Source organism: Bactrocera dorsalis, chromosome 4 (genome assembly GCF_023373825.1).
Source record: "Bactrocera dorsalis isolate Fly_Bdor chromosome 4, ASM2337382v1, whole genome shotgun sequence".
Taxonomy (NCBI): Eukaryota; Metazoa; Arthropoda; class Insecta; order Diptera; family Tephritidae; genus Bactrocera; species Bactrocera dorsalis.
Genome location: NC_064306.1, coordinates 42,295,690 through 42,322,814, shown reverse-complemented (window position 1 = coordinate 42,322,814; position 27,125 = coordinate 42,295,690). Strand labels below are relative to the sequence as shown.

The following is a 27,125-nucleotide window of genomic DNA, read 5'->3' as shown; positions in this document are numbered from 1 at the left end:
TCTTTTACATATAAAAAATAAAATATTTTAATGATTTTTTTTTTATTTAAAAGGCTCATATTTAGTAAACATTTTGTAAAATTTTCAAAAAAAATATGAAAATGGCAGTCATTACGACGCCATTTCCGGCAGTCCCTCGGAAAAAAGGTGCATCTGCGTTGTCAGCAGAACTTCTTTCAGGATCATCAGAAATAAAAATAAAAAATACGTGTTTTAGTAAAGACAATAAACTGGGTCTTGGACGAAGGAAAAATAAAAAAAATGAAATTTGGATTTTTAGCAGATTTATAAAAAAATGCAAATTTCGATGAAAATTTCTCGACATTTTTTTTTTAATAGTTGTAATTAAAAAAAAAGAAAATCCTTCGTTCAAGACCTTGTAAATGATATCTCGAAGACCTGTGTAAAATTTCATCAAGATCGGTTGAGTAGTTCGCGAGAAATCTTGACAACCGACTTTGAAAACACAGTTTCGAGAAAAACGCGCTTAAAGACGGCGCACTTAGCCTAGATTGCCTCGAGCGCACAAGTTCTCAGGGTTGTATCTCCGAAAGTATTGATCAGATCAACTTGAAAATTTAGGACAATATTCTAGAAATGTTATAGAATTTAATAAGATAAAAAAATTTTTTTCGATTTTTTGAAACCCGTAAACCCATGTAACCCCTTAAAGAAAGGATGAGTATAAAAAATGTGGAAGACTTTTTTCATCTAAACACGAAACATTGAGTAATAAGAAAAAAAGATTATAAATATGAAAAATTTTGTTAGAAAAATAATTACTTTTAGTAAACAAAACAAAACCACCCCATCGACACAACCGTTAGTACACAATAAATGTAATCAAAACTGTATGCCACAAAGAAACAACTTTACCATTGAAGAATGGAGTACCTGCGGTGCGTATAAAATAAATCAAGTGACACAATAGATTAAAACAAATAAAAAACTAAATTTCACTCGAACTAGAAACTACCCAGTAATGGAATAAAAGCACGCCCGAGTCTAGGTGAAAGTTTGCTGAAGTATTAACAACTTCAACACCCTTTGCAGAGCGGTGAATGAATGCGAAACAAAAGCCCACAAGCCAACAACACATTCAGGCTAAGCATTTGCACAAGTTATATAATATGAAAAGTAATACAATAACTTTTGTTGTAAACTGCTTCATTGCACTTAGTAATTCAATTCAGGCGCACAGAAGTGTACTTCGGCAGCGGTGAGGATGGCGGCGGCGGAATATTAAGTCACAACCGACAGGCGAAGAGATGAGGACGAAGGAGGAGTAAGACTGGATTGGGGTAATAACAAGGCAGAATAATGAATTTGCATGTGAGTGCAGAAACTTCTAACCTACTTTTCGGAGCGAAAAAAAGAGAAAAACAAAACAAAAGCACATACACATGCTTATTATAACGAAATTACACGCCAGGCAACAAGCAAGCGGCACAAACTCAAGCTGCATTGAATGAGCGAACGAACGAACGAATGCAGTCAGCTAGAAAAGTGCGAAAATATAAGAAGCAAGAATGAAAAAAAAGAAAAATTAAATAATAAAATTGCCGTAATTGCCAGCATGCCACCTAAAGTTGCAAGCACTGCACACACACACACAGCAGCTAATAGCAATGTTGCAAGCAAAGCGATCGCTGGTGGTGGTGAGGAAATGCTGTTATTATTTTTGTTGTTAGAGTAAATGTGGATTTTTTTTGTTGTTAGTGTATATATGGCGCTAAGCGGCAGTAGCAAAACGCGCCGAGGGACGGTGGTAGGGGCCAGCTTACCAATATAATTGCCAACTAACGCCAAAGCCCGTTTGCCAACCTGCTGCTCGCTGCACAAACCGGCCGGCACTTAAAAGTGCAATGCACTCAACGTGTGAGCGAGCGGACGCGCGGTCCGATTGCATAATGGCAGGCGTTTGTGTGGCGTTGGGGCGCAAAAAAGCCGTTTGTATGTTTGCATTGTGTGTAAAATTGTGGGTTTCGGAGGGTTGCACTCAACAAACAGCAACAACAACGACACTAAATAAATTATTGCAAGGTATGCACAGGTATATAAAAAGTTTGCGCTCAACAAAAAACACCTGCAGCACAACTACAGCAACAAATACATGGAAAGTGCTGTGATGGCGAGGAGAAGTGGGCGTGGTTACTTATATTAACTGTTAGTTAGGTAAGTTTGTGTTTATGCTGCTCAACGTTTGGTGAAATTATGGAGAAGCTTTTGAGTAGAGTTAACCGAATGTGCTGCGGGGCGTATACGCAACCAAAGTTATATGAAGGCAAGGAAATACATATTTGAATGCGCAAGCTTAATTACTTATAATCGGAAATTCGAAGAATTAAAATAAATTTAAAAAAATATAAAATTAAAATTAAAAAAAAAATAAATTAAAAATTAAAAGTAAAAAAATAGAATTAGAATTAATAAAAATGAATAAAAATTAAAAAGAAATATTAAAAAAATTAAAAAAAAATTTAAAATTAAAAAAAAATTAAAAATAAAAATTAAAATTAAAAAAAAAAAACAAAATTAAAAATATTTTAATATTGAGTAGCTTTTTCGTATTTTGTTAATAGATGTCGTTGCAGTCGTATGTCTCCCCGAAATCAATTCGGGGAAATTGAAAAAAAATTACAGCTGTTCAAAAATTAGTGAATATAAGGAAGAAATTCGCTATATTTTGAAATTTTTGTATTAAAAAGGGAAGAATGCCACGCAAGCCAACAATGAAATTTGTGAAGTTTACGGAGACGATGCTGTATCAGTTCGTGTAGCACAAAAATGGTTCGCTCGCTTCTGTTCTGGAAATTTCGATGTGACAGATGCACCTTGCTCTGATCGACCTATCGTTGAAAAAGTCGAACGATTGATTCTACATTTTCCTGACAACAACTGATGAGATTGAAGCAAGCAATCGAAAAAAGCCAGAGGTAAAAAACAGAAAGGGCTTCGTCTTCCATCAGGATAACGCTAGACATCACACATATTTTATGACGCGGCAAAAACTGAGAGAACTTCGCTGGGAAGTTTTGATGCATCCGCCATATAGCCCTAACCTTGCACCATCGGCCTACCATTTGTTTCGATCAATTCAGAAATCCCTTAATGGAGCTTGGCTTCAAGAGAAGCCAGTGAAAATTACTTGTCGCAGTTTTTCGCCGTGAAACCAGAAAAGTTTTACACTACTGGATGTCTAACGCAAAATGGCAAAAAGTGGTGGACCAAAATGGTATGTACATATTTGGTTCATTAAAGTTCATTATAAATATAAAAAAATTAAGTTGCAGTTTGATAAGAAATACGAAAAGACTTTTTCGAATACCCAATTTTTACAAATATCTTAAAATAATTTAAAATATTTACCAACAATTTGTATAAGAAACGAAAAATATATAAGTACATATATATTTTTTTTTTTACTGTGAGAATTTATGAATATACCACTCACCCCTGCATACCGTATCACCCAACTAATTGCACCCACTTTAAAAGCACTAAAGCTGCTAAATTACGCATTTAGCGCACGTTCAACCCCACCTCCGCCCCTGCCAGTAGTTAAGCAAACAAAGCAGTCATACTAAGCAAGCGCGAAGGGGAGGCTGGTGCACAGCAGCTGGTTATTAGTCATTTACTATGGTTGGAAAATAAAATAAATGAAAGTGAAAATAATTTCTATTTTTGTGTAAGCAACCCTCCGGCTGACGTGCATACATATCTACGTAGTAGTCAACGGCAACACGTTAACCTTCTAACATTTATTTACACATTTCCAATTGTTGGAACTGATAAGGTTGCTGTGGTTGTTGCTGCTATTGCTGTTGCGTATATTATTAGCAGCGCTGAGTATTGCATTTTATTATTAGTATTTTAATCACGCAATTGAACAAATAAATTAGAGGACGACGGGCGCATAGAAATTGATTTTTAAAGATAGAAAATAAATAAACCAAAATAAATAATTATTTACATTTGGCTTTATGCTGTATGAAAATGGCAATGTATTCCTCTAAGTGAAAGACACCAGCAATCTGACAGATATTTAGTGAATCTAAATGGCTAGCAACTCCTTCGCAAACAAATCTTCATATACATATGTATGTATGTGCATACATATACAAAAAAAACCATTTATGATACACAAAATTCCTTTAGACTACAAGAATGTATATCCGGTAAAATCGTAAAATCGTAGCGAGCAGCTGCAAAATATTGTCCTTGAATATTTTTATATATTCCATTATGAAAGTATATACTACATCGTAAAAAAGGACATATACCTACAGATATACAGCTTATGTACCACATACACAGGTTTTGTGTCCCCAATTTCAAACCAAAAGCGCGCAATCAAGCAGCAGAGCAAAGGATTCAGCATTAAGCATAAATAAGGACGAAAAAAGTGAATAAAACACGAATTAAAATCCTTTGACGTATTTACTCCTGTCACTGCTTGCCACCGCAGAGTTGGAGCACAAAGCAAGCAAAACGGAATTATCGATTTTTACTCCACGGATATGAATACATACATATGTACATACAAACAAAAGGCAGCCGGTGCCCACAAGTAAATACGCTTAATACTGTATACTACGTCTACATATACTACGAATATAGCAATATTGCGTTTACAAAAAAAATTTGCTGATTTTCTTTATATTTCCCGCAAAGCCTCAAATATTGCTAACCGTCGCGCCTTGCCCTTTACTTCAAGGCGTGCAAAAGTAGTCGCCCAGTAACGCCCTGTCGCCTGTTCGCCTCCACTTCGAAGTTTGTTGTGTACACGAATACGCACGAATACTTCAGCGCTATATTACGGCGCTATTTGTAGCCAAATATCGCTATATATATACATATATGTATGTATGTACATGAAATCCATACTTTGTTTGCGTGTCCAATGCCGCCCGGCGCCTTTGACGCCACACCGGCATTAGTGGATGTTTGTTAGCTCATACATATATATGTACATAGGTATGTACGAAAGTAAATGGATTTTTCACGTATAGAAAGTGACATCATGCTAAGTTCTGCCACTCAAATTGGCTCTCCACCCCACTTGTGCGGCCATATGCTGCTCGCTTTTGTAGTTTTATGCTCCCCCATAGCATTACTCCGCCAACTTTGAGCTAATAAATATTATAAATGGCTCAGTTACTTGCTTCAACGGCTGATTTTTGATTTATGCGGTATCAATTTCATTTGTAGTGTATTAAATGCTCGCATTTTAATTTTGCGTATCGTACGTGATCTCGCTGGATAGCGAAAAAATTAAGTGTTATTTATATTTTCAGTTATTTTCAAATAAAAATTTTAAATATTTTTAAGTAAAATATTTAGGAAAATATGCGAAAAATATCACATTTTTACAAATAAATTTAGTAATTAAAATTTTTAGATAAAAAAAATGAATGAATGAATAATGATTAAATGAATAAGAGAAAAAAACTATAAAAAATAAAAAAAAATATTAAAAAAATATTTAAAAAAAAGTAAAAAAAAAATAAAATAAAATAAAATGAAAAAATCAATTAAAATTAGTTAAATTATTTTCAAATTAAAATTTAAAATATTAAGTAAAATATTTAAGAAGAAATAAGAAAAAAATATTTTTACAAATAAAAAAATAATTAAAATTTTTATATAAAAAAAGGAAAAAAACGAAAAATGTAAGCTGAAAAGAAAATTAATCAACAAATAAAAATAAAAAATTGATTAAAAAGAGTTAGAGAAGTTTATATGTCAGTTTCTATCACAACTTCATGGCGACAATTCAATTTTGTTTCAGAACATCAGAAAAAATGTATTTATTAAGGAACTTGCGAATTAAAAAAAAACATCGAAATCCTATAAAACTGAACTAAAATCGCTTCCCCTCCATAGAAGAGTGAGGAAAGAGGTGAGGTGGGCAAGGACGCAAGGGCAAGCACATATACGGATGGGTCCACCAAACTAGAAAATCGAGTAAAAATTGCGTCTTTTCAGCAAAATAAGATACTAGAATCGCCTTCCGTCTAACAGACCACTGCAGTGTCTTCCAAGAAGATCACAGCACTTAAATAAAGTCTACTTTTTCTGACAAAGAGTGTACTCACAACAAGGTATATATTTATAAATACAGAGAGTCATGCGCCTTTGAAGTTTCTGAGGGTTTGATAAAAGATATTTAACCTTTTAGTATCTAACATCCTATTTCACAATAAACCAACTGTGGGACAACTTCTAGGACATTCCTGGTAACTGTGAAGCAGATGAACTATCGACCCTACAATTAAACTCCAAAGGAAAGGTAAATTATAAGCCTCTGGCTACTTGTATGTATATACTTAATCGACAAACATATTATAAAACTCCATCAGAAGCAGGAGGTGGTTCAGAGAAGACATAATATAGTGAGAGAATTTAGATAGATATTAAATAAGGTTTGCACCGCGATCTAAGCTCTATTGTGCCCTCTCTTCTGTTACAACGTTTTACATAGCCCAAACACATTAATAAACTAGTGTTAGGTGTTATTGAGACGATGCGAGCCCAATTCAGAAACCAATATAAAGGCCTGAATCCTGCGTCTGCAGGCTGCTAAGCAGTCTACCCAAAAGTGCTTGGAAGTTTCGCGCTCCATGTCGCAGAACTGGCAGTTTGCGCAAGAAGGGAAGCTAAGAAGCTGCAACAAGTAGCCGGAATTGGTTCCTCCGACGGTTTTAAACATGCTAAGGTTGTAATCACCCAATAGCAACTTGGCCTGGGGCATGCCTTAAAGTTATTGCCACTACTTTTTCCTGACTAACCTTTCCTGCTGGTGGAGCCTCTCTTTTATGTTTTAAGTTCAAACATTCAATTATTTGCAATTTTTTTTGTTTACATTTTTTATTTCTATACATATATGTATGTAATAAACACATAAAACCGAAATAATCGTATTTGTCAGAAACAAACATAAGTATATGTCTGTATGTACATATGTATGTATGTCTCCGCATTTATTATCGGTCATCACCTTTTTATCCACTTATTTTGAGAAGATATCAAGCGCTACTGACTTCAACTAATCTTCAAGGCAGCTTAGATGAAGAGTTAGTACCTATACACATACATACATATGTATGTAGTATACATACATGTATATTTATTACTTTGTTATGTGTATTTTCCACTTTCAATGTTTCAATGTTAAATTTAATGTTATTTCTATTTACTTAGAAGAATAGCAAAACACAGACCACACCAGAGAAATAAAATCCTAACTGACTTCATTATATCCATGAATATGTTTGTATGTGTACAATAACCTATGTATTTCTCTTCTTATTTAACCGTCCAACAAGTTCTATTCGCTCTACCTTTATAATTTTAGTTATTATTCTTCTTCTTCGCTTTTCACTTCATCATTCGTTCTTGTGCTTTTTGATTCATGCAAGCGAATTGAATTCAATTAAGTAACTAGAAGCATTACAGACGAATATATAAGATATATGTATGTATGTATGTCGTGTAAATCCGATTTTTTGCTGTTTGTGAGTCGGTCGACGACGCGACACGCTTGGTTGGTTGGTGCAAATTTAGAAACTGCAGATGTAGCGATAGAACACTGCACAGAAGTCAGGCTTAAGCCAGACTTTTTACTTACACTTACGTACAAAAATTTATATACATACAAACATTTGTATGTGTACGTAATTATGTGTAGAAAATAAAGCTGTAAATATGTTTTACTGCACATGCTCATACCATTACTCATAATAATTTTAAGCTGGCTTTTATTCTTGGTTTATTACTACATTTAACAGTGTATGCCGATATATGTACATACATACATACATATGTATGTATATGCATTTTATAACGCTTGCGGTTTCTGTTACTCGTTTTAGTTCTGCTAACTGGTTGTGGTTGCCGCTAAAGATGATGAAGTCAGTATTGGGACTTCCAGTAGCGCATGCAATCAGCAACAGTATCGACAGTTCTATGATGGTTGCTGTTGCTGCTTTTAGCTTTGTGATTCATCATTATGAAGAAAGGTTAGTTCACATAGCGCTACTTTTGTATTTGTGGTTTTATAACACAAAAATTTGGTTTGATGGTGTCACCCATGTACAATTTTATAAGAATTATAATTATTATTCTAAAAGAACATTCCCTCTTTTTATATTTTTATTTTCTGAAAATATATAAGCTTTGCCAAAAAAAAAAATATATGTGACCTAAGCTAGTTTCCTATTAAAAAATATTGTTCCTTAAAGGAAAAAAAAATAAAGAATTCCAAATGTACCGTCTGATCAAATTTGACCCGGACTGATCCATTTAAATTGACCGCGAAAACCAATTCGGTAAATAATTTTTTCCTAGATTAAGACAACCCATAAAAGTTCGAGTGATCTTCATATGCCAATTTTTATGTGCTTAGTAGCTATTTGTCTTCGACGCGATTTTTGCCGTGGAAAAAATTTAACAAGTTTCATTGAAATTTTGTTTTACCAATGGACACTTTTGGACAAAAATTGACAATGGGTATTTTTGAAAATATTACAAAATTGTTTTGGGGAGTCTTTTTCAGAAACGCAAGTATTTGAGTGGTTGAAATCATTTAGTAAGGATCGTGAAGTCATCTAAATCTTTGCTCATGCGGGTCCTCCATTCACCTCTATTAGGGACGATAACATCGAAAGAGTTAAAGAAACATTGATTAAATATAGTATTGCTGGTATTAGAGAGATAGCTGAGGACGTCAATATCATCTATGGATAGACTCAACACATTTTGTTTTTGTAGTGTCAATGCTGGACTCGTAGACCTGAATCTTTTGCAAAAACGACGTTGAATAGAGAACACAAAAGTGATGCTTGGCAACGCAGCCGGGTACCCTGCATTGTTCAAACGCCTTTTTCCGGATGACGAAATGTTAATTTATGAATATGACAACGAAACTTTCCAACCATCTAACGAATGGCGCTCCAAAAATGAGCCGAAACCGAAAAAAACGAAATTAAAAACCACGACAAGAATTAACAGAAAGGCGAACGGTATTTTGCAACATTTCGATACAACATAATAGATATGTATTATAGCCAGATTCTTAGAAATTTTGGGAAGCAAATTGAAAGTGTACCTACTCTTCACCGAAAAATTATAGCCAACCCAAGGACAACAGAAAAACACGACAGCACTGCAGCCGAACAAAAAACATTTTTACAACTGCGAAGACCAGCACACATAGCACATGGGAGCTTTATTAAGTAAGCAAGCGAGCGGACAAAAATTAAGCAACTGAAAGTCTAACAAAATGACGTAATCCGCCAGTGCCTCCAACGCCAACACGCATACACACACACACACAGGCAGACTGCGGCACGCAAACGCGGGTGTTAAACAAGCTGTGGTAAAGCGCGCGGCCCAGTGCGTGTGCTAGCGACTGACGAAAAATAAAAGTTGCGGCACGAAACGACCGCAAAACCTCAAAATCTACAGAATTGTACGAATAAAATTGTACAATAAAAGCAAAAAATACAGGCATTCATAAATAATCCGAACAAAAACAAATTAATGAGACAACATCAAAAGAGACAAACGCAAGAGAGAAGACAACACAAATAGCGAGAATGATATGAAACTAAAGCAAAGAATACTCAAACGACGGTGAATAAATAATGGCTTAAATTAACAAATACATTATATAGAAACCGAATAAAATATGCTTTTTATACTTATGTATGCGTGTGTATATATGTATATAAAAATAAAGTGGCGAATAAGTAGATTCGCAGCGAGATGTGTGGATCAAGAATCTTTCGAGTATCTTATGGTATGAACAAACACATTTTTTATGTATTTTATACATACATACATATGTATTTACTCATGTGGCTATTCTTATACATATGTAAGTATCTTATAAGTATATAGACAGTTCGAACAAATATATTTTTGTATGATTTCTTTTGTCATTCAAGTCAAGTGGATGATTATTTTGAATGAATACGAAATGCTAGAAAAATACTCGGTGAAAAGTGTAAAATTTTAAATATTTTATGTGAACTCAAATTGTATGTATGTATGTATGCATGTATGTATTCATATATTTTAGTATTTAAATAAACATTTTCGAAAAAATGCTACGAAAAAGTAGAAACAAGCGGGCACAACTTCCATTAAACATTGAACAGAAACATCGAGTTTAAAAAATAAAATAAAATAATGTAAATAACAAAATAGCAGCTGCCGCAGCCACTGACACAAAGGGCTCGATTTTGGGTATGTATGTTTGTATGTACAGATGAACTGCTGATTGGCGACTGTCAGTTTGCATTGTTTTCGCAATAATGATTTAGGGTAGAAAAAATAAGGGAAAACAAAAAGAATGGAATTTACTTCAAAAATACAAAACAGCCGTAAATGTTTGAAACTGACAAGCAATTTGGTATAAATGTACACATGCACATATGTACATATGAAAGTAGATCATGCAAAGAATCAACTGTCAAACGAATAAGCAAAACTAAGAAACAAACTGTCAGATAAAATCAAACCTATAAAGCAAATAAACCTTGGTATAGAAAAATGCACACAATTTACTGGTGATATCATGGGAATTGCGCCACTGTGCTTGACAGGTCAGCCCGAGTAGACTATAATATAAGTTTGTATTATATATTGTACATTTCTTTTGATTAATTTATTGCGTTTCGCAATTATTGTATTGCAATTTGAGCAGAAATGATAAAACTGCAATTTTTTATATTTTATTGATGAGCATTTTTAATTATTATTAAAATCCTATATTGTTTGGGTGTAATTCTGACCAAATTAAGCCATAAAACTATTGAGATGAGAGGATAATGACAAAAAACCATTACGACAATTACCAACAAACAAATTATTTTTACGAAATAAAGTTCAAAACTTAAAATAAATGGTTTATAGAATTTTTATACATATATTATACTTATGTTGTATTAGGGTATAAAAAGTTTTGAATATGCTCTGGAGATGCTCACCCAACAATTCGACCTAAACTAATAAAAACTTAAAGAAGTCAGATCTTTACCACCCAAGGACTGACATATCAAAAGCAAAAAGTAAAAAAGAATTCTGCTCTTACCAATGATAATTAATAGAGACCTAACCAATATTTGTTTAATTAAATTCAACAACATATTATTTATTATAAAATGCTATAAATTAATATAAAAATTTCATACTATAAATTAATACAAATATTTAATTTAAAAAAAAAAAACATCTAAAAAAGCTTTAAAACAATACAATTATACTGAAGTTCAAAACTGACGTCATCGGTCAACCAAATAGTATGCGGTTACTCCCTTTTTGTTTGCCTACGAAGCAATGGCTTACAAAAAGTTAGCATTTTTACTAGTACAGCTTGGCATATTCATTTATCACCCAATCTGCTTCACATATCTACATTTGTTGTATACCTCTTCCACCAATTTGAATTTCAAATCAAAACATTTCGAAACTTGACCAATACAAAATTAACATTTTTCAGAGAGCGCGCGCGCAACTGTATCGGTCAGAGTCTAGGCTTATTTGGCAACACTGGCAACGTGCTGCCCCACCTATTCAACGTGCTAAAGAGCGCTAGTAGTAAAGTCAGTCGTCGCAGCAGCAGCCAAAATAACCGAGGCAGTGACGCCAGCGTCGGCGTCAAAGTTGAAACCTGTTTTTGTTTTCGTTTCTATTGCCGCGTACTCTGTTTTCGCACGAAAATTATATGTAGGGTGTTGTTGTAATTGTTGTTGCAACGCTAGCTCTCTCGAACGTCTAATAAAGTAACCGTTGTTGCTATTGCTCTATTGTTTTATTTATAATAAATTTTGTTGTAGTCGTTGCTGTGTATCCAATAACTATGTCTTATTGCTTGTTGCCACAACCACTACTACCAACAACAATATATAATATAAGCCAACATTGTGCATTAATTTGCTTCACTATCCGAATACAATTTGTGTTATGAAAATCGAGTTTATTGTTCTTTTGTACATTTATTACTGATCGTCAGCATATTTTTTTCATTTAGAACAAACGCAACAAGGCAACACATAAAGAAATTAAAAAAAACGGCGACATTTTCGCATTGCCGATTCTGAATGCTTGCAACAGCCATTAGTTTTGGGCATACTTTTTTGACCTCGCTTCTACACCAACACTAACACAACTGCGGGCAATTATAAATATTATATTCCATAAAACTAAGTTAATGCCCATATTTTACGTAAATATAATAGCAAAACTAGTTATTTACCCGAAAAGTTGCTAATATTCAACAAAGATTGATGGCTGCTCACATATCCTTCGTAGTGTGTAATTTGTTGTTTTTCTTTCTGGCTAAAACGAAAGCTTTCTTTTCGGCAGCGAAGATACACACAAAACTGCTATTTCCAAATGTATTGTTATATTCACAAATTCAGACTTTGTTCCTAAACACATTTACTTAATTTATTTACAAAACTTTATTTCAATTCACTGCACTTTAATTTTGACTATTTAATTCGTTAATAGTTGAAAATGCCAAGCACACTAAAGAATTGTTAACTATTTACCACTATTAGCAGAGAATTTCATAAAAGCAGCTCAGCCAGCACTTATTACACTCACGCTCAATAAATTTTTTTCACGTCTCGTCAATTCGGCTTCTCGCGCACAACTGTGAAACCAGGGATGAGCAAATTGTGCTCGCATATTTCCAATTCGTTGCGCTTGAAAAAAAGTACTTTCCTGACAAAATGGCAATACTGAATTTTCGGAGTGGTGAATATTTAAATATGGAAGATTTATAAACCGGCTGTAAAGAATAAAATGATTTAAAGGTTAAACTAAAATATTTTATCATTTTATAAAAATTGTGATTGCATATAAAAGCACCGTAAATAGGATATTAAATAATATTATTGTGACATTTGTTTAAACTGCAACCCAGTTGCTATTCACCACCTTTCAGTTCAACGTTCCAATTGGATTCAGTTGGAATTCAAGCATTGCCATATTGTTATACTCTTAGAATTGAAAATGTACAGATTTTTACATATAAAATAAAAGTATCATAATGGTTTAAAAACAACACATAATTTCACAATGTCTGTATAATTATTAGCTGCAGTCATTTATAATTTTCAGTATTTAGCTACAAATAGATATATCAGTATGTTCTACTGCCGATATGAAGTCAAAATTTCTTTACGAGAAGTATGTATTTGTTAGTACACGTTACTAATGATCGTTACGTTTTGTTTTCGTGAATGCATAACTTTTTGAATTTCTATTATTCTTGTTTTGTGAAAATTGTTAACTGATTTGTTTATACAAAATATGCTTACACTAATTTCCATAATTATTTTATACCAGTTTTTTGTTTATAATTGAGAAGCAGATGCAACCCTGCACGTTTATTTATAATAAACGCGTGCTGGGTTTCTTGCAAAAGACAAACTGTTCAAAAATTCACTTTTACCTCCATCTCCATTCGCGCCGGTTGCAAGTAAGATCTTGGATTTCCGTGCATTTAACTATATTTTGTATATTGTAGTTACAATTTTGATTAAAGTATTAACTAAACATTCGTTATAGGTCTTACTCTATACAACGTAATTTAAAATGAAGCCGCAATACAAAGTTGGTAAGTATGGGATGTAGGTTAAGTTTCGCGGTTAGTTATCAGCTGTTGCATGAAATTGAGCAGAAATGGAATTTATAAATCTTAATATAAAATACAAGAGAAGCTAATATTCTCAAATTAATTAATTTTAGCTGACATTAGTCTTGCTGAATGGGGTCGCAAAGCCATTATCATCGCTGAGAATGAGATGCCTGGTCTGATGGCCATTCGCAAGAAGTATGGGCCACAAAAGGTGCTGAAGGGTGCGCGTATTGCTGGCTGTCTGCATATGACAGTACAAACGGCGGTATTAATAGAAACCCTCACAGAATTGGGCGCAGAGGTACGTTAAACAATATTTTGGGATGAAGACCTCAACCGGAAATCTTAAAATGCTTATCACCAATGTTTTTGTTCTCTAAGTGTACAAGTTAATTGCGCTCATACATTATTCATATCGTAGATAAGAATCTCACGTATGTAATTAGTAATTTCTAAGTATGCTTTTGTTGATTATCTGTTGAGGCCAAGAGTTCAAAGCGATGCTATGTTAATAGTTTTGTTTGTTGTCGCCATACGGGAACAATTCATTAGATACATTTTATAAATAATTAATTTTTTGCTTTCAGGTTCAGTGGTCAAGCTGTAATATATTCAGTACCCAAGATCATGCTGCTGCAGCTATTGCCAAGACGGGAGTACCAGTCTATGCTTGGAAAGGTGAAACCGATGAAGAATACTTATGGTGAGACAATATTAATAACGAAAAAATATGTAATATCTATTTTAATTCATAAATCTTGCTTGATTTTTCACATTTTCAGGTGCATTGAACAGACCTTAGTCTTCTCAGATGGAAAGCCGTTGAACTTGATTCTCGATGATGGTGGTGATTTGACCAACTTGGTGCATGAAAAGTTCCCACAGTACCTGAAGGACATCAAGGGTTTGAGCGAAGAAACTACAACCGGTGTGCACAATTTGTATAAAATGGTGAAGGAGGGACGTCTCGGTGTGCCAGCCATCAATGTCAACGATTCGGTGACCAAGGTTAGTATTTTTTCGGATGAAACAATGATTTTGTTTATAAAAAGTATTACTCTTCTTTTTTATAAAAATTATTACTGTTTTTTATAATAATTATTACTCTTCTACACTTGCAGAGCAAATTCGATAATCTGTATGGTTGTCGCGAGTCGCTAATTGATGGTATTAAACGTGCCACCGATGTGATGATTGCTGGCAAAGTGTGCTGTGTTGCTGGTTATGGTGATGTGGGCAAAGGTTGTGCCCAAGCGTTACGTGGTTTCGGCGGACGAGTCATTGTCACGGAAATCGATCCCATAATTGCTTTGCAAGCGGCTATGGAAGGCTATGAAGTGACCACCATGGAGGAGGCATGCAAAGAAGCCACCATCTTCGTAACAACAACTGGTTGCAAGGACATCATCACTGGCGCACATTTCGAACACATGCCCGACGATGCGATCGTTTGTAACATTGGTCATTTCGATTGTGAAATCGATGTCGCCTGGTTGAATGCCAATGCCAAGGAGAAGATTAATGTCAAACCACAAGTCGATCGTTATACCCTTTCCAACGGCAACCATATTATTCTCTTGGCTGAAGGACGCTTGGTCAATTTGGGCTGTGCGCATGGTCATCCCAGTTTCGTGATGTCCAACTCGTTCAGTAATCAAGTGCTGGCACAAATCGAATTGTGGACCAAGGCTGACAAATACAACGTAGATGTACATATGTTGCCAAAAATACTCGATGAAGAGGTCGCCAGTCTACATTTGGAGAAATTGGGCGTGAAGTTAACCAAATTGAGTGACGAGCAATCCAAATACTTGGGTGTGCCCAAAACTGGTCCATTCAAACCCGATCACTACAGATACTAGAAAAAATATGGCTTCCGCATCATAGAGGTATACATATTAACGCTGAGGATTGAATTTTTTTTTACAAATAATGGGTTCTGTTGTAATTTGAGTTACGAAGCATTTATATTAATGAAATAAAGTTTACGAGAGATATGTTGATGACAGTCACGTAATTGATAAGAGATTTTTATTTTAAAATTTTACTACAAAACATAGCGTTGTTTGTTATAGTTGTTGTTTTAGAAATGGAAACACGTCATTATCGCTTTATCATCTTGTTCAAACACACAAGTTTGGAAAAAGCACGCAATCACATAGGTTTGTATGTACCATAGGAATATAGTATGTATAGGCAAACACAATTACGAAAACTATTGTATAGAAAATCCGCCAGACCCTATGTAAAAATCAAGTAAGTAACTAAGTAGTATTTGTGTTCATTCATTGTTGAGTATTTGCCACCTCATCACTAAAAGATAACATGGCTCTAACAATCTACATTTGAGTTTCTCGAATTTTGGAATCTCTTTTCCTCTCATTGAATACTAAACAAATATTTGAAAACAGTTGAATTTGCTTATAGTTAAAAATTAGTTGTCATCTCTAATATTTTAGTATTTTTTTTATTTATGTTATTTAATACTGGATTTATCTATGGGCATGCATACCACTTTATTTTGCAACATTCATTCAGCAGCGCCTAAATATATGCAATATTGTGCGATTAGTATTGCACACCGCATGTCCGGTTCTCTGTTTATATGGTACATGCATATTTACTACTATATTTAAAAAATTGGAAATTAAAAAACCCAAAAACTGGGATATTTGAACTTTTCACATAAATTTTGAGGTTATGTCGAAAAGGTGTTGAGACAAATGTTGTAGATCTTTCCATTATCTACAAAATTGCCATATAACTTTTTCCCAAAGGAGTCGTAGTTTTGTCGTAAATTGAAATATAAGGCGACCGCTCGGAGAAAGAGCTCCGAAAAAGGTGTTAGTTTGTGAGGGAGCTTTTGCTGCTTAAAATATCTAAAATAACTTTAAACATAAAAACCAAAAAATAATTGTTATTATTACAGATGAATACCAGTAATGTTCGAAGGACTTGTCAAAATTTCCAAAAACATTTTGTTTTTGTTTTTTTACGAAAAAATACTCTTTAGAGTGGCTTAAAAAAATTAAATTATTATCTTTTCAACCTAACGGAATATTTTTGATTCCAGATGAACCAATAGTGAGTAATGTTGTCCTCGACAATGCTGAACGCGATGGAAGATGGGGTTACAACGGCTGAGTTTTCGGAACTTTTAAATACAATTTCACAAAATATTTTTTTTTAAATATGATACTTTGATATGCTGAATTGTTTAAATAAAATATATGTTTGTACATATGTGTAAAATATCCGAAAATACACTTTGTTAATTTCTGAAACCTACCTAACCCCTTAAAGGGATATTTCTCAAGTTATCTCCTAATATGCCGATTTACGTAGCATATTTGACGTGTATTATAAAATATAAAAAGTATAAAAATATTAACTGAATACACTTCACGAAAGCTCTTTTCAATTTGCTAAAAGCACACCAAAGAAAAGTTATAAGGAACAGCGGCGTTGCGTGCGTGGCTTACAAATTATCTGTACACACCTGAAAGGAGTCTCTTATCAAAATTGGTAAGGAAACACTTACCGTATATTAGAAATCAATGCACATCCAATGCTCTCGTTTCCTTCTTCCTTTTTCAATAACACTAACAACTTTCAAACCTTGTCTTATTGCAAACGCACTGCGACCACTCACTACACTGACACACACACAATTTCCTAAAGAACCTATAATTGCACACTTTTTAACAAATCTGTATGAAAACACTGCACTCCCATTTATTTCACTTTCCTACACACGACCGATCACTTAACTTTTGCATTTGAAACAAATACTTTTATATTTTACGCTATTTGCCACAATAACCAAATTTCATCACACGCGCACGGAATTTTATACGGAACTGACTAAATGGCGGCGGATCATGGCAAAGCACAGCGTTGCACTTCCCATGGGAAACTGGAAATTATTCCATTCACTATGAGGAGCGAATTATTTTGCAGCCTTCAGTGAGAGTGTAAATATGAAAACTAGGTGGTGCTGGGGTTTAATTATTATACAGATATAATAAACGATTTATCAATTTTCTATTGTATTTATTTATATTTTGAAATCAAATTATAAATGTATATTTTTTATGGAAAAAAATTAATTATTTTACCACTTCACTGTGAATGCAATAAGTCAAACAGTTTGACAGTAAATACAGCTCTGCGCATTTGAAACTTTCCGGCGCCACTTTTCAGCTGCAAGCAGTTCCGAAGCTATTTCCCTGCTGCGTGTATTGAAATCCGTGTAAATTGTGAAAATCCTAAAGCATATAAGTAAAAATCTTAATTTTGGTGGAAATTTAAGTGTTGTGCTAGTGTTAATTTATAATTTGAGTAGTTGTGGCATTTTTCACACGTTTTTTCGGGAATCAATTAAAGTGCACTCGTGTCATCGCGGTAAAAAGTGTGCGCGAGAGCTTAACTAGCGAAAATTTCTTAAATATGACAGAAATGAAATGTGTAAGCAGCGCTTGTTGAAATCTATTGCGACAGGCAGGCATTGCTTTATTGTTGCCTATTACAGCACGCAATCCTGTTGTTGTCGTTGTTGGTAGTTAAATTAATGGATTTTATGTGAAGCTTCAATAAACTAGCAATTTAATTCGGGCTTCCACATGCTACAGTAATAATGTGTGCATTTATTAGGTTGTTGTTTTGAAAGCCATTCCTGCCAGCTACAATTGCACTGTCTTCACTTTTCCCACTTATGTATGTATATGTATATGTATGTAAAGGGTGATTTTTTAAGAGCTTGATAACTTTTTTTAAAAAAAAAACGCATAAAATTTGCAAAATCTCATCGGTTCTTTATTTGAAACGTTAGATTGGTTCATGACATTTACTTTTTGAAGATAATTTCATTTAAATGTTGACCGCGGCTGCGTCTTAGGTGGTCCATTCGGAAAGTCCAATTTTGGGCAACTTTTTCGAGCATTTCGGCCGGAATAGCCCGAATTTCTTCGGAAATGTTGTCTTCCAAAGCTGGAATAGTTGCTGGCTTATTTCTGTAGACTTTAGACTTGACGTAGCCCCACAAAAAATAGTCTAAAGGCGTTAAATCGCATGATCTTGGTGGCCAACTTACGGGTCCATTTCTTGAGATGAATTGTTGTCCGAAGTTTTCCCTCAAAATGGCCATAGAATCGCGAGCTGTGTGGCATGTAGCGCCATCTTGTTGAAACCACATGTCAACCAAGTTCAGTTCTTCCATTTTTGGCAACAAAAAGTTTGTTAGCATCGAACGATAGCGATCGCCATTCACCGTAACGTTGCGTCCAACAGCATCTTTGAAAAAATACGGTCCAATGATTCCACCAGCGTACAAACCACACCAAACAGTGCATTTTTCGGGATGCATGGGCAGTTTCTTGAACGGCTTCTGGTTGCTCTTCACCCCAAATGCGGCAATTTTGCTTATTTACGTAGCCATTCAACCAGAAATGAGCCTCATCGCTGAACAAAATTTGTCGATAAACAACAGTTTGAGAGCCAGAGTGATTTAATTGAGTTTAAACTGATATAAGCGGTTATATGTAGGTATGTATTGCATTTATTTAGAGAAAAATTGCAATTTTAAATATTCTCTTTTTGCCAGTAAAATACATATACATACATATTAGAAAAGTAAAAATATAACATCATTAAGTACGATTTCTACTTGGCTTTACAGAAATATGAAGAAATAATTAATATCTTATGGGATATATAGAATAGAAATAAGCTTCAAGCGATTTTAAAATTGTGACTAACCTGCTATGCAGATGTTTTTATCATTTCTCAGCTTGAGAGATAATTTTACAAAAAAACAAGTAAGGAAGGGCTAAGTTTGGGTGCAACCGAACATTTTATACTTTTACAAAATGCAGCAATAAAGGCCAGGGAAATACCTTAAGACCAGATAATCTGAATCCAAGTAATTTTAAACTATATATAAATATACTCTGTTTAACTCTGACCGACATATTCGGCAGAAGATTTGTTAGAAAAACGAAAATCATTATATTTGCCATATGGAGTTGCAGTAGTATCGACCCGATTTTATCTATTAGCTATTATCATGCCACGTACTCCAAAAAATTTCCCTGGGTTTCATTAAGGTACCTCAAATACAACCACCTATCGGAAGAGTAACGTCAGCCGGATGCTGAAATCCTGATATTAGTTACATATATACATATATAGCGGCTAGGTCAAGTTTTCGCTCAAATTTATTCATTTTAGACACAAAGATACACTGTTATGATTAAAACACGCTCTCTCATTTTCATTGAGATAACCCATGTATTGGCCGATATATGCGATACAAAGTCACCCGGAAGTTCGAAAATCTTTATATTAGGTGTATGAGGGCTCAGAGAAGTATTGGCCCGATTCGACCAATTTTTGGCATACAGCCATACCATTGTCAGAGAAGGATTATTCTTGAATTTCAATTATATACCTCATACATTGAACGATAGTTTTGGTCAAAAATTAACTGTAGATATTAGGATCCAAATATTCGGGACCTAGGATCTTGAACAGTTTCAGTTGAATTTGGACAATTTTTGGTCAAAAGGTGCCCTATTTTAAGGGAATTATAATATTACTGAACATTTTTTATTCCGTTATATAAATTACTTTTTAATTTGTGTACTGGAAAGTAAAGATCAAATGGAATTTTAAATTGTGTTAAATGAGGAGTAGGCATGGTTGTAGTCCAATTTTACATATTTTCATACTGTAACATAGGAATGTTTGAAAAATGATACGTATGGGATTTCACCAAAAGGTGGGTGGTGCCACGCCCTATGGTTCAATTTTCACTTTGGCTCCCATAAACCTCTCTCATATCATCTCGGAGGTAAAATTTAATGTCTCTGGCGTATTCAGTTATTTTATATGGGGAGTGAGCGAGGTTGTCTTTCGAATTCATCCATTTCCACACTGTCGGTAGGAGTTCTTATAGTATTTGTGCTAGACAAAGGTTTTTATTGTAGCTTTATTAGTTTAAAAGATATCTATATTAAACATATTAGAGGGCGGGGCCACCTCCACTTTTTCAAGAAAAATTTATCATAGGTGTCCCTTGCTCCTGCTATTCTCTGTACCAAATGACAGCTTTATATTTTAATTTAGTGCATAGTTATGACACTTTATACGTTTTCGGTTAATGGCGTTTTATGGGCGTAGCAGTGCCCCAATTACGCCCGTCAACGAACTGGTATTTTTTTGAGCTAAGGAATCCGTATACCAAGTTTTATCAAAATATCTCAATTTTTATTCAAATTACAGCTTGCACGGATGGGCAGGCAGTTACTGTGATTTCAACTTGTCTCGTCATGCTGATCATTTAAATATATAAATATACATATATATCTATCTCGCTTAGTTTTAGGTGACAACAACAACCGTTAGGTGCAGCAACAAATTGCAAGAGTATAAAAATTATCTGATATTCATGCATCTAGACTAGAATATCTAGTTAAAATAATTTTAAAAACACTCCCTCAATAAATAATTTATAATATAATGTAAATACATAATCATCACCTAACCCGAAGCGTTCAAGGGCAAGTAAAGTGTGCCTGAGTTGTTGTTCTTAATTCATCTAATCATATTTATTGTTCTATTTTTATGTCATACACCTCACTTCATATACTACTCGTATTTGCTGATCTTGAAGAGCATAAAAAGATAAAAGTCTTATCTGAGAAACCGGCTACAACAAAAACGTGTACAAAAAATAGATTCTGTGTTATCGCAGTTGCGTGACGAAGGTATAGCTACTGTTTAACTAGGGCAACTAATAGTTTTCAGTGTTCATAAAATATTAGTGGTGACGGAATGTTCAATAATATTTAGTCCAATTGTGCTGTACTCACTCGGTGGTGTTGACACAAATACTCGCACCTTCATTCGCATTTTACTGCTGCTACTTGCTGGTCGACGGAGGTTTGAGCAAAAGAGCATGAAAACATGCCTGGCGCAGACGGACACGAGTTCAATTTTTGAGTGTGATTTTGTGACTTTTGTACTTTTTTTTTTAACTGAAGAGCGCGCACGCAATCCGGGCTCAGTGTAGCGGCACAAGCGTTCAATGTTTGTTTTCACTAAATTACTGGTGTATCGACTTTAGCTTGGCTTCGTCGGTGTTTGCACACATTTTCGTTGCGTTTCTCGTTTTTCGGCATTTTGTGTTGTGATTTAATTTCTTTTACTTTATCTATACGCGACTTATTGTATTTACTTTCTCTTGTGTAAATTTTGAAATTGTCTTGAACTACTCGTAGAAGTGTTAGGAAATGTAAAGAAGTACGAGTATAAAAAATAAGTACTATATCTACAAGTTATCCACTCAACGCTTGAATTGTGTGATAAGCAGTGTGTACTTACAGATACTTATAAATGTATGTATCTATGTGTGATTCTACACGTCCCCACACACCACCAAATGAAATCTTTAACAACTTTTTAGTGTAAAAATTGGCGAATTAGTGAGCGTTTTGATTGTTTTTGTGTTGTTAGCGCTTACACATACATATACAATACATGCGCATATGTACAATGCAAATTATATACTATACGAGTATAGCTTAAACCACTTTAAATCACCTGTTGAATTATCAAATTGCGCAAAAGATGTATTCCCATATGATATTGTTTTGTGGCACTTTTCTCGCTGCAATTTCCACATTCGCTACAACAACAACAGTCAACACAGCAGTGCAACAAGTTACACCATACAAATTGGGCGCGGAGAGCAAGCGCGACTTGAGGGCAGCTGCCCCCAGCTGGCGTGCTAAATTCACTCCCCAACAACTGCAATTGCATATGGGCACGAGTGGCGAAGTGTTGTTGGAACTCACAGGTACGAGTGTGTTTATAAATATATATTATATGCTTTATACTAAAGAATGAGTGAACTACGGCGGTTATGTGATAGTTTAATGGCCAGCAGTTAAAAAAAATTATAAAATTGTATAATTGTTTATATCAAAGGCGTATAATGTGAAAACAAAAAAAAAATAACAGTAGTTATGAATATTTAATAAAAAGCATCAGAAAATAAGTAACTTCAGTTGTGCCGACTTAGATAGGCCTCACCTTAGAGTTTGATATTTGAAAAGTTATATTTCGAACACGTACATACATACATTTCTTATCAAGAGAAAGTATCAAGACCGGAGCATACATTTTAGAACCCCCAGCGGTGATAAAGTGACTGATGCCCAGAGCATACTAAAATTTGCGAGGGAACACTTCTCCAGCCTGCTGAATGACAGTGAAAGCACAACAACAGAAAATGGTGTACCCGATTCCCCAATAGATGATGAATGGAGCGGACGTTCCGTTGCCCGACAATGAAAAAGTTCGAATAGCAATTATCCGTCTGAAGAACAACGAAGCGGCGGGGGCCGATGGTTTGCCGGCCAAGCTATTCAAATACGACGGCGAAAAACTGATAGGCAGCATGCATAAGCTTCTTTATAGTCGGACGAAAGCATGTCCGATGATTGGAATTTAAGTGTGCGCTGCCCAATCCACAAACAGGGAGACCCCGCGACTTGCGCTACCTGGGATAAGCCGCCTCAACATCGCATATAAGGTTTTATCGAGCGTATTGGGTAAAAGATTAAAGCCTCTCATCAACAAGCTGATTGGACCTTATCAGTGTGACTTTATGTCTGGAAAATCAACGCCGAATACCACAGTCGATGAAACGGCTACGCTGGCTAGGTCATGTCACCAGAATAGATGAAAATACTCCAGCTCTGAAAGTATTCGACGCAGTACCCCAGTTCGAACATTTCATACAAAATATGGTCGGAATAGTATTTTAACTTCTTCAACTGTGAAGAGATTAATTGAAATGGCAGCAAATTGAAATCTTACGTTAATTTTGGGACATCCTTTTTTGTCGGATGTATACAAATATGTATCTGAAAATATTCTTCGAAAATTTCAAGTTGATTCGGAAAAAAGTTTCGGATATAGAGATATATTTGAAAGATTTTTCAACTTAGTGAAATCGGGTCCGAAAATTTTAAAACCGTTTTTCAAAATCTGTCAGAAACTGCGGTGCTAACCGTTGAAATTTTCTCCTACAGGGTCCTCCGACATGGCTGGACCGTTTGGTTTTCAACTTCACGGGATTTTCTTAGATATACACATTTGTCAGATAATGATTGAATGGGTAGGATAATAATTTCGATTTTTAAGCCACTCTGAAATTAATGTAAATTTTTTCACAAAAAAATATTTTTTTGGGAAGTCACGAGTTGATCAAAAATCAAAATTTTGATCAGTCCTTTGAATTTATCCGTATTCATCTATCGCAGTAATACATTTTTTGATTTTTGGTAAATAGAAAAAGTTTACTCACCGTCAGACACCTTTTCTCGGAGGTCCTGCTTGAGATCGGAGTCTACTGTAAGGAGCTCTACATCAACTTTATTTTCAGACTATTGTAGCGTCCTTTAAGCGAAGGTGGCTGCTACCAAGGCAGCAGTAGATGTACTGCTCCGAAGTTCAGCTTCCTGCAGAGAGGTGTACATTCCTTCCGTTAGCCGAGCGGCTACACTGACAGTACGCTCAAAACTAGTCAAGGAGTGCATAAACTCTTAAGCAATAGCGTAAAGCTTTTTCCATATTAGACTCGCATGGATGCCCGGTCAAAACGGAATCGCTGGAAACTGCAAAGCCTTAGATTATTTTCAAAGTTTCATCCGCTTAGAAGCGATTGGTTTTCTGATACCTTTGTGTTCTAGCTTTGGAACTTTGGATTCCCAGTGAGCTCAACAAAGAGCTGTTCAACAAGCAGATCTTGTGCAACTGCGTGATGCCTCTGGCCCAGTCCTCCTCTGGTAAGATGACCTCTGAGCTACTAGCGCAATCTCGCCACGATTATGGCTATTCTGACTGGACACTGTGCAATAAGCTAACAAGCGGTATGGGTAAATATTCTATTGGACGCTGATAGAGTATAGAGAAAGGCGAGGTGGAATCAATTTGTCACGTCCTTATCTGTTGCCTGACTGTAACCCGATTTAGACTAAAATATATCGGTGGACACATCTTCGGCGAACTTAGCGAAGCTGCTAGGATTGATATTAACTGCCCTAATAAATTTGTGTTAAGCTCGAAACGCTTCGTCCATCTATAAGAATTTGGTGATCCACCTTAGTAGTTTATGGGTAACACAAAAGACGAATATCTGTCCAAATCAATTCGATTTTGGAGCAACCCTGCGACCTCAAACCCGATGGAACGATCTACATGGGTGCAAAACTGCAAAAGTCAGGTGAAAAACGGTAGATCGGAAGTACGCAAAATTCCTATTGGCACTCGATAGAAAAGACTACAAGAAATGTGTATAGCAAGGCATCAGGGAAACAACGGAGCATCTCTTGTGCACTTGTCCTGCATTGGCAAGACTACGCTGTAAGCACCTGGCGTCCCCACGGCATGATATACTGTAGGGGGTATCGATAGTGAGGCCACAGTGTCTGTTAAACGACAGAAGATACTCCTCATGAACCTAGTAACTGAACTCCATCTGGTATCGCAAAAGACCAAAACAGGTTTATGCGTAGCTTATTATTACGAGCTCACCCAAACTAACATACATATTTAGTCCTTAAGAGATATTGAAGATTTGTCTTAATTTCAAGGAAATATGTAAAAAAAATCAAAACATTATAATTACCGTAATCCGCTAATTTGTCTTCTACTCTAGACCGAAGAATTGCCAACACCATTCATTAATTATTTTCTTTTAACATCACACCTTTGCAGATCTGCCAACGGATGTCTCATTTGAGGTGTTAAGTGAAAATCCACATCTTGCCAGTGTGGAACATCTCATACCCGCTGATGTTATTAGTCCCACCACACACACTTGGCGCGGCAACGTCACCATCGATGCGCTCTTCCTCGGCTCTACCAAAGTCTATGTGCGTCGCGTCAATAGCAGCGAACGCGCCGAGAATGCACTCGATTTGACGATTATACGCCGCACACGTATCATCGATCACATATTCACTGGCTCCGTGGCGCTGCTCGTCTCATTGTTGTATATCAATTTCGGCGCCGCTTTGGATGTAACGGTGCTGCGCGCTTTATTAACACGTCCATTGGCGCCGATTATTGGCTTTCTCACGCAATTTATTATTATGCCACTGCTCGGCTATGGTTTGGGTGTGCTCATCTTTCCGGACTCACCGGAATTACAGTTGGGTCTCTTCTTTACGGGCGTCTCGCCGAGCGGTGGCGCATCGAACATCTGGGCCGTCATCTTAGGTGGTAATATTAATCTCTCTGTGCTGATGACAACGATCAGCAATTTTGCCGCTTTCGGCATGATGCCACTGTGGATCTTTACGCTCGGTCAGCTGATTTTCGATCGTGCAAATATAACTGTGCCTTATGAGAACATCGCCACGTTCGCGGTATCGCTGGTCGTGCCGCTCGCTATCGGTTTGGCCATACAACGTTGGTCGCCACGCCTGACACGCATACTGGTGCGTCTACTCAAACCGATTTCCACCTGCCTCATACTGTTTATTATCATCTTTGCGATCATCACAAATCTCTACTTGTTTGAGTTGTTCTCCTGGCAGGTAAGTTGCGATTTTGAAACAATTAGCTTTATCTTTAATTGCTTCTTGAAAATTTTCAGATTATTGTGGCCGGTTTAGCGTTGCCTTGGGCGGGCTACATATTGGCTTGGTGCGCGGCGAAGGCGCTACGTCGAAACTCCATTGATTCGTTAACCATTGCCATAGAAACGGGCATCCAAAACACCGGCATAGCGATATTCCTACTGCGTTTCAGTCTGCCGCAACCAGAAGCCGATCTCACCACAGTCATACCCGTCTCCGTCGCTATATTAACGCCAATTCCACTGCTTGGCTTATATATTTACAAGCGTTGTGCCGAACGTGGCATCAGAGAGGGAGTGCTAGAGACGCAACCAACCAATACACCAACACATAGATATTAGTCGCTTATATTCACGGGAGATTTTAAGCTATCGTTCCTATTTATTTACTCAATCTCCAGTTCGTTCTTCACCTGGCTTGAATTACTTCAGAAAATGTATGTTTTACCAGTCTTTTTATGTTATGTTAACTTCAGCGGAAAGTGTGCAATATTTTTTTTATCAAATTACAAGAACGAAAAATATTTACTGCGTTTTTGGGGTTTCATGCTGCGAAAAATATAGGTTTTTGTGTAAAAATATCAATTTTCCTTCAAAAAAAAATTTTTAATTTGATATTACGGTATTTTGTACATACATATGTTATTATTGTTTTATTAAAAAAGAAACATCACGCACTTTTTATTTAAGTTAAAATGTTTTACTTCAACTTAGCGTTCTTTCAACAGCAGCCTAAATGTAGGCAACAATTTTTTTTTTTTAAGAAAATCTACCGTTTGGTTAGGACTTTGTTCACTTAAGGTGTAATATTCACTAGTGAAT

The 27,125-nt window shown here is 35.5% G+C and overlaps 3 protein-coding genes across 11 annotated transcripts in view; 2 read left to right on the top strand and 1 right to left on the bottom strand.

The window, feature by feature from the left end:
• The window catches only part of LOC105224129 (neuroglian), a 137,286-nt gene extending 124,579 nt beyond the window's left edge, over positions 1-12,707 (bottom strand). For 4 of the 5 annotated variants that reach the window (XR_007422719.1, XR_007422720.1, XM_049456132.1 and 1 more), the window contains exon 1: positions 12,561-12,687. The gene's annotated coding sequence lies outside the window, so the exon portion shown is untranslated. Of the gene's footprint in view, positions 1-12,560 lie in introns of all 5 variants that reach the window. The other variant, XM_049456133.1, reaches the window with a different exon arrangement.
• A 719-nt stretch (positions 12,708-13,426) lies between these two features.
• On the top strand, positions 13,427-15,671 carry LOC105224130 (adenosylhomocysteinase). The gene is made up of 6 exons (XM_011202118.4): positions 13,427-13,495; positions 13,585-13,633; positions 13,765-13,955; positions 14,242-14,357; positions 14,437-14,662; positions 14,776-15,671. The coding sequence occupies exons 2-6, from the start codon at positions 13,612-13,614 to the stop codon at positions 15,514-15,516; spliced, it is 1,296 nt and encodes a 431-aa protein (XP_011200420.1). The 5' UTR covers positions 13,427-13,495; positions 13,585-13,611; the 3' UTR covers positions 15,517-15,671.
• Positions 15,672-21,463: 5,792 nt separating this feature from the next.
• LOC105224131 (P3 protein) lies at positions 21,464-26,999 on the top strand. Of its 5 annotated transcripts, none has more exons than XM_049456642.1 (4): positions 21,464-21,595; positions 22,119-22,511; positions 25,439-26,262; positions 26,322-26,999. In XM_049456642.1, the coding sequence occupies exons 2-4, from the start codon at positions 22,283-22,285 to the stop codon at positions 26,643-26,645; spliced, it is 1,377 nt and encodes a 458-aa protein (XP_049312599.1). In that variant the 5' UTR covers positions 21,464-21,595; positions 22,119-22,282; the 3' UTR covers positions 26,646-26,999. The 5 variants fall into 5 exon arrangements, with proteins under 5 accessions (XP_049312599.1, XP_049312598.1, XP_049312597.1 ...); XM_049456641.1 differs by having other exon boundaries at positions 21,464-21,655; XM_049456640.1 differs by having other exon boundaries at positions 21,464-21,947; positions 22,039-22,511.
• Positions 27,000-27,125: the final 126 nt, after the last annotated feature.

Coding starts and splice junctions, on each gene's coding strand:
- LOC105224130 (XM_011202118.4), top strand. CDS start 13,612: ATGAAGCCGCAATACAAAGTTG. Junction 13,956..14,241: donor TCACAGAATTGGGCGCAGAG/GTACGTTAAACA, acceptor TTTTGCTTTCAG/GTTCAGTGGTCAAGCTGTAA. Junction 14,358..14,436: donor ACCGATGAAGAATACTTATG/GTGAGACAATAT, acceptor TCACATTTTCAG/GTGCATTGAACAGACCTTAG.
- LOC105224131 (XM_049456642.1), top strand. CDS start 22,283: ATGTATTCCCATATGATATTGTTTTGTGGCACTTTTCTCGCTGCAATT. Junction 22,512..25,438: donor AGTGTTGTTGGAACTCACAG/GTACGAGTGTGT, acceptor ACACCTTTGCAG/ATCTGCCAACGGATGTCTCA. Junction 26,263..26,321: donor TTGAGTTGTTCTCCTGGCAG/GTAAGTTGCGAT, acceptor GAAAATTTTCAG/ATTATTGTGGCCGGTTTAGC.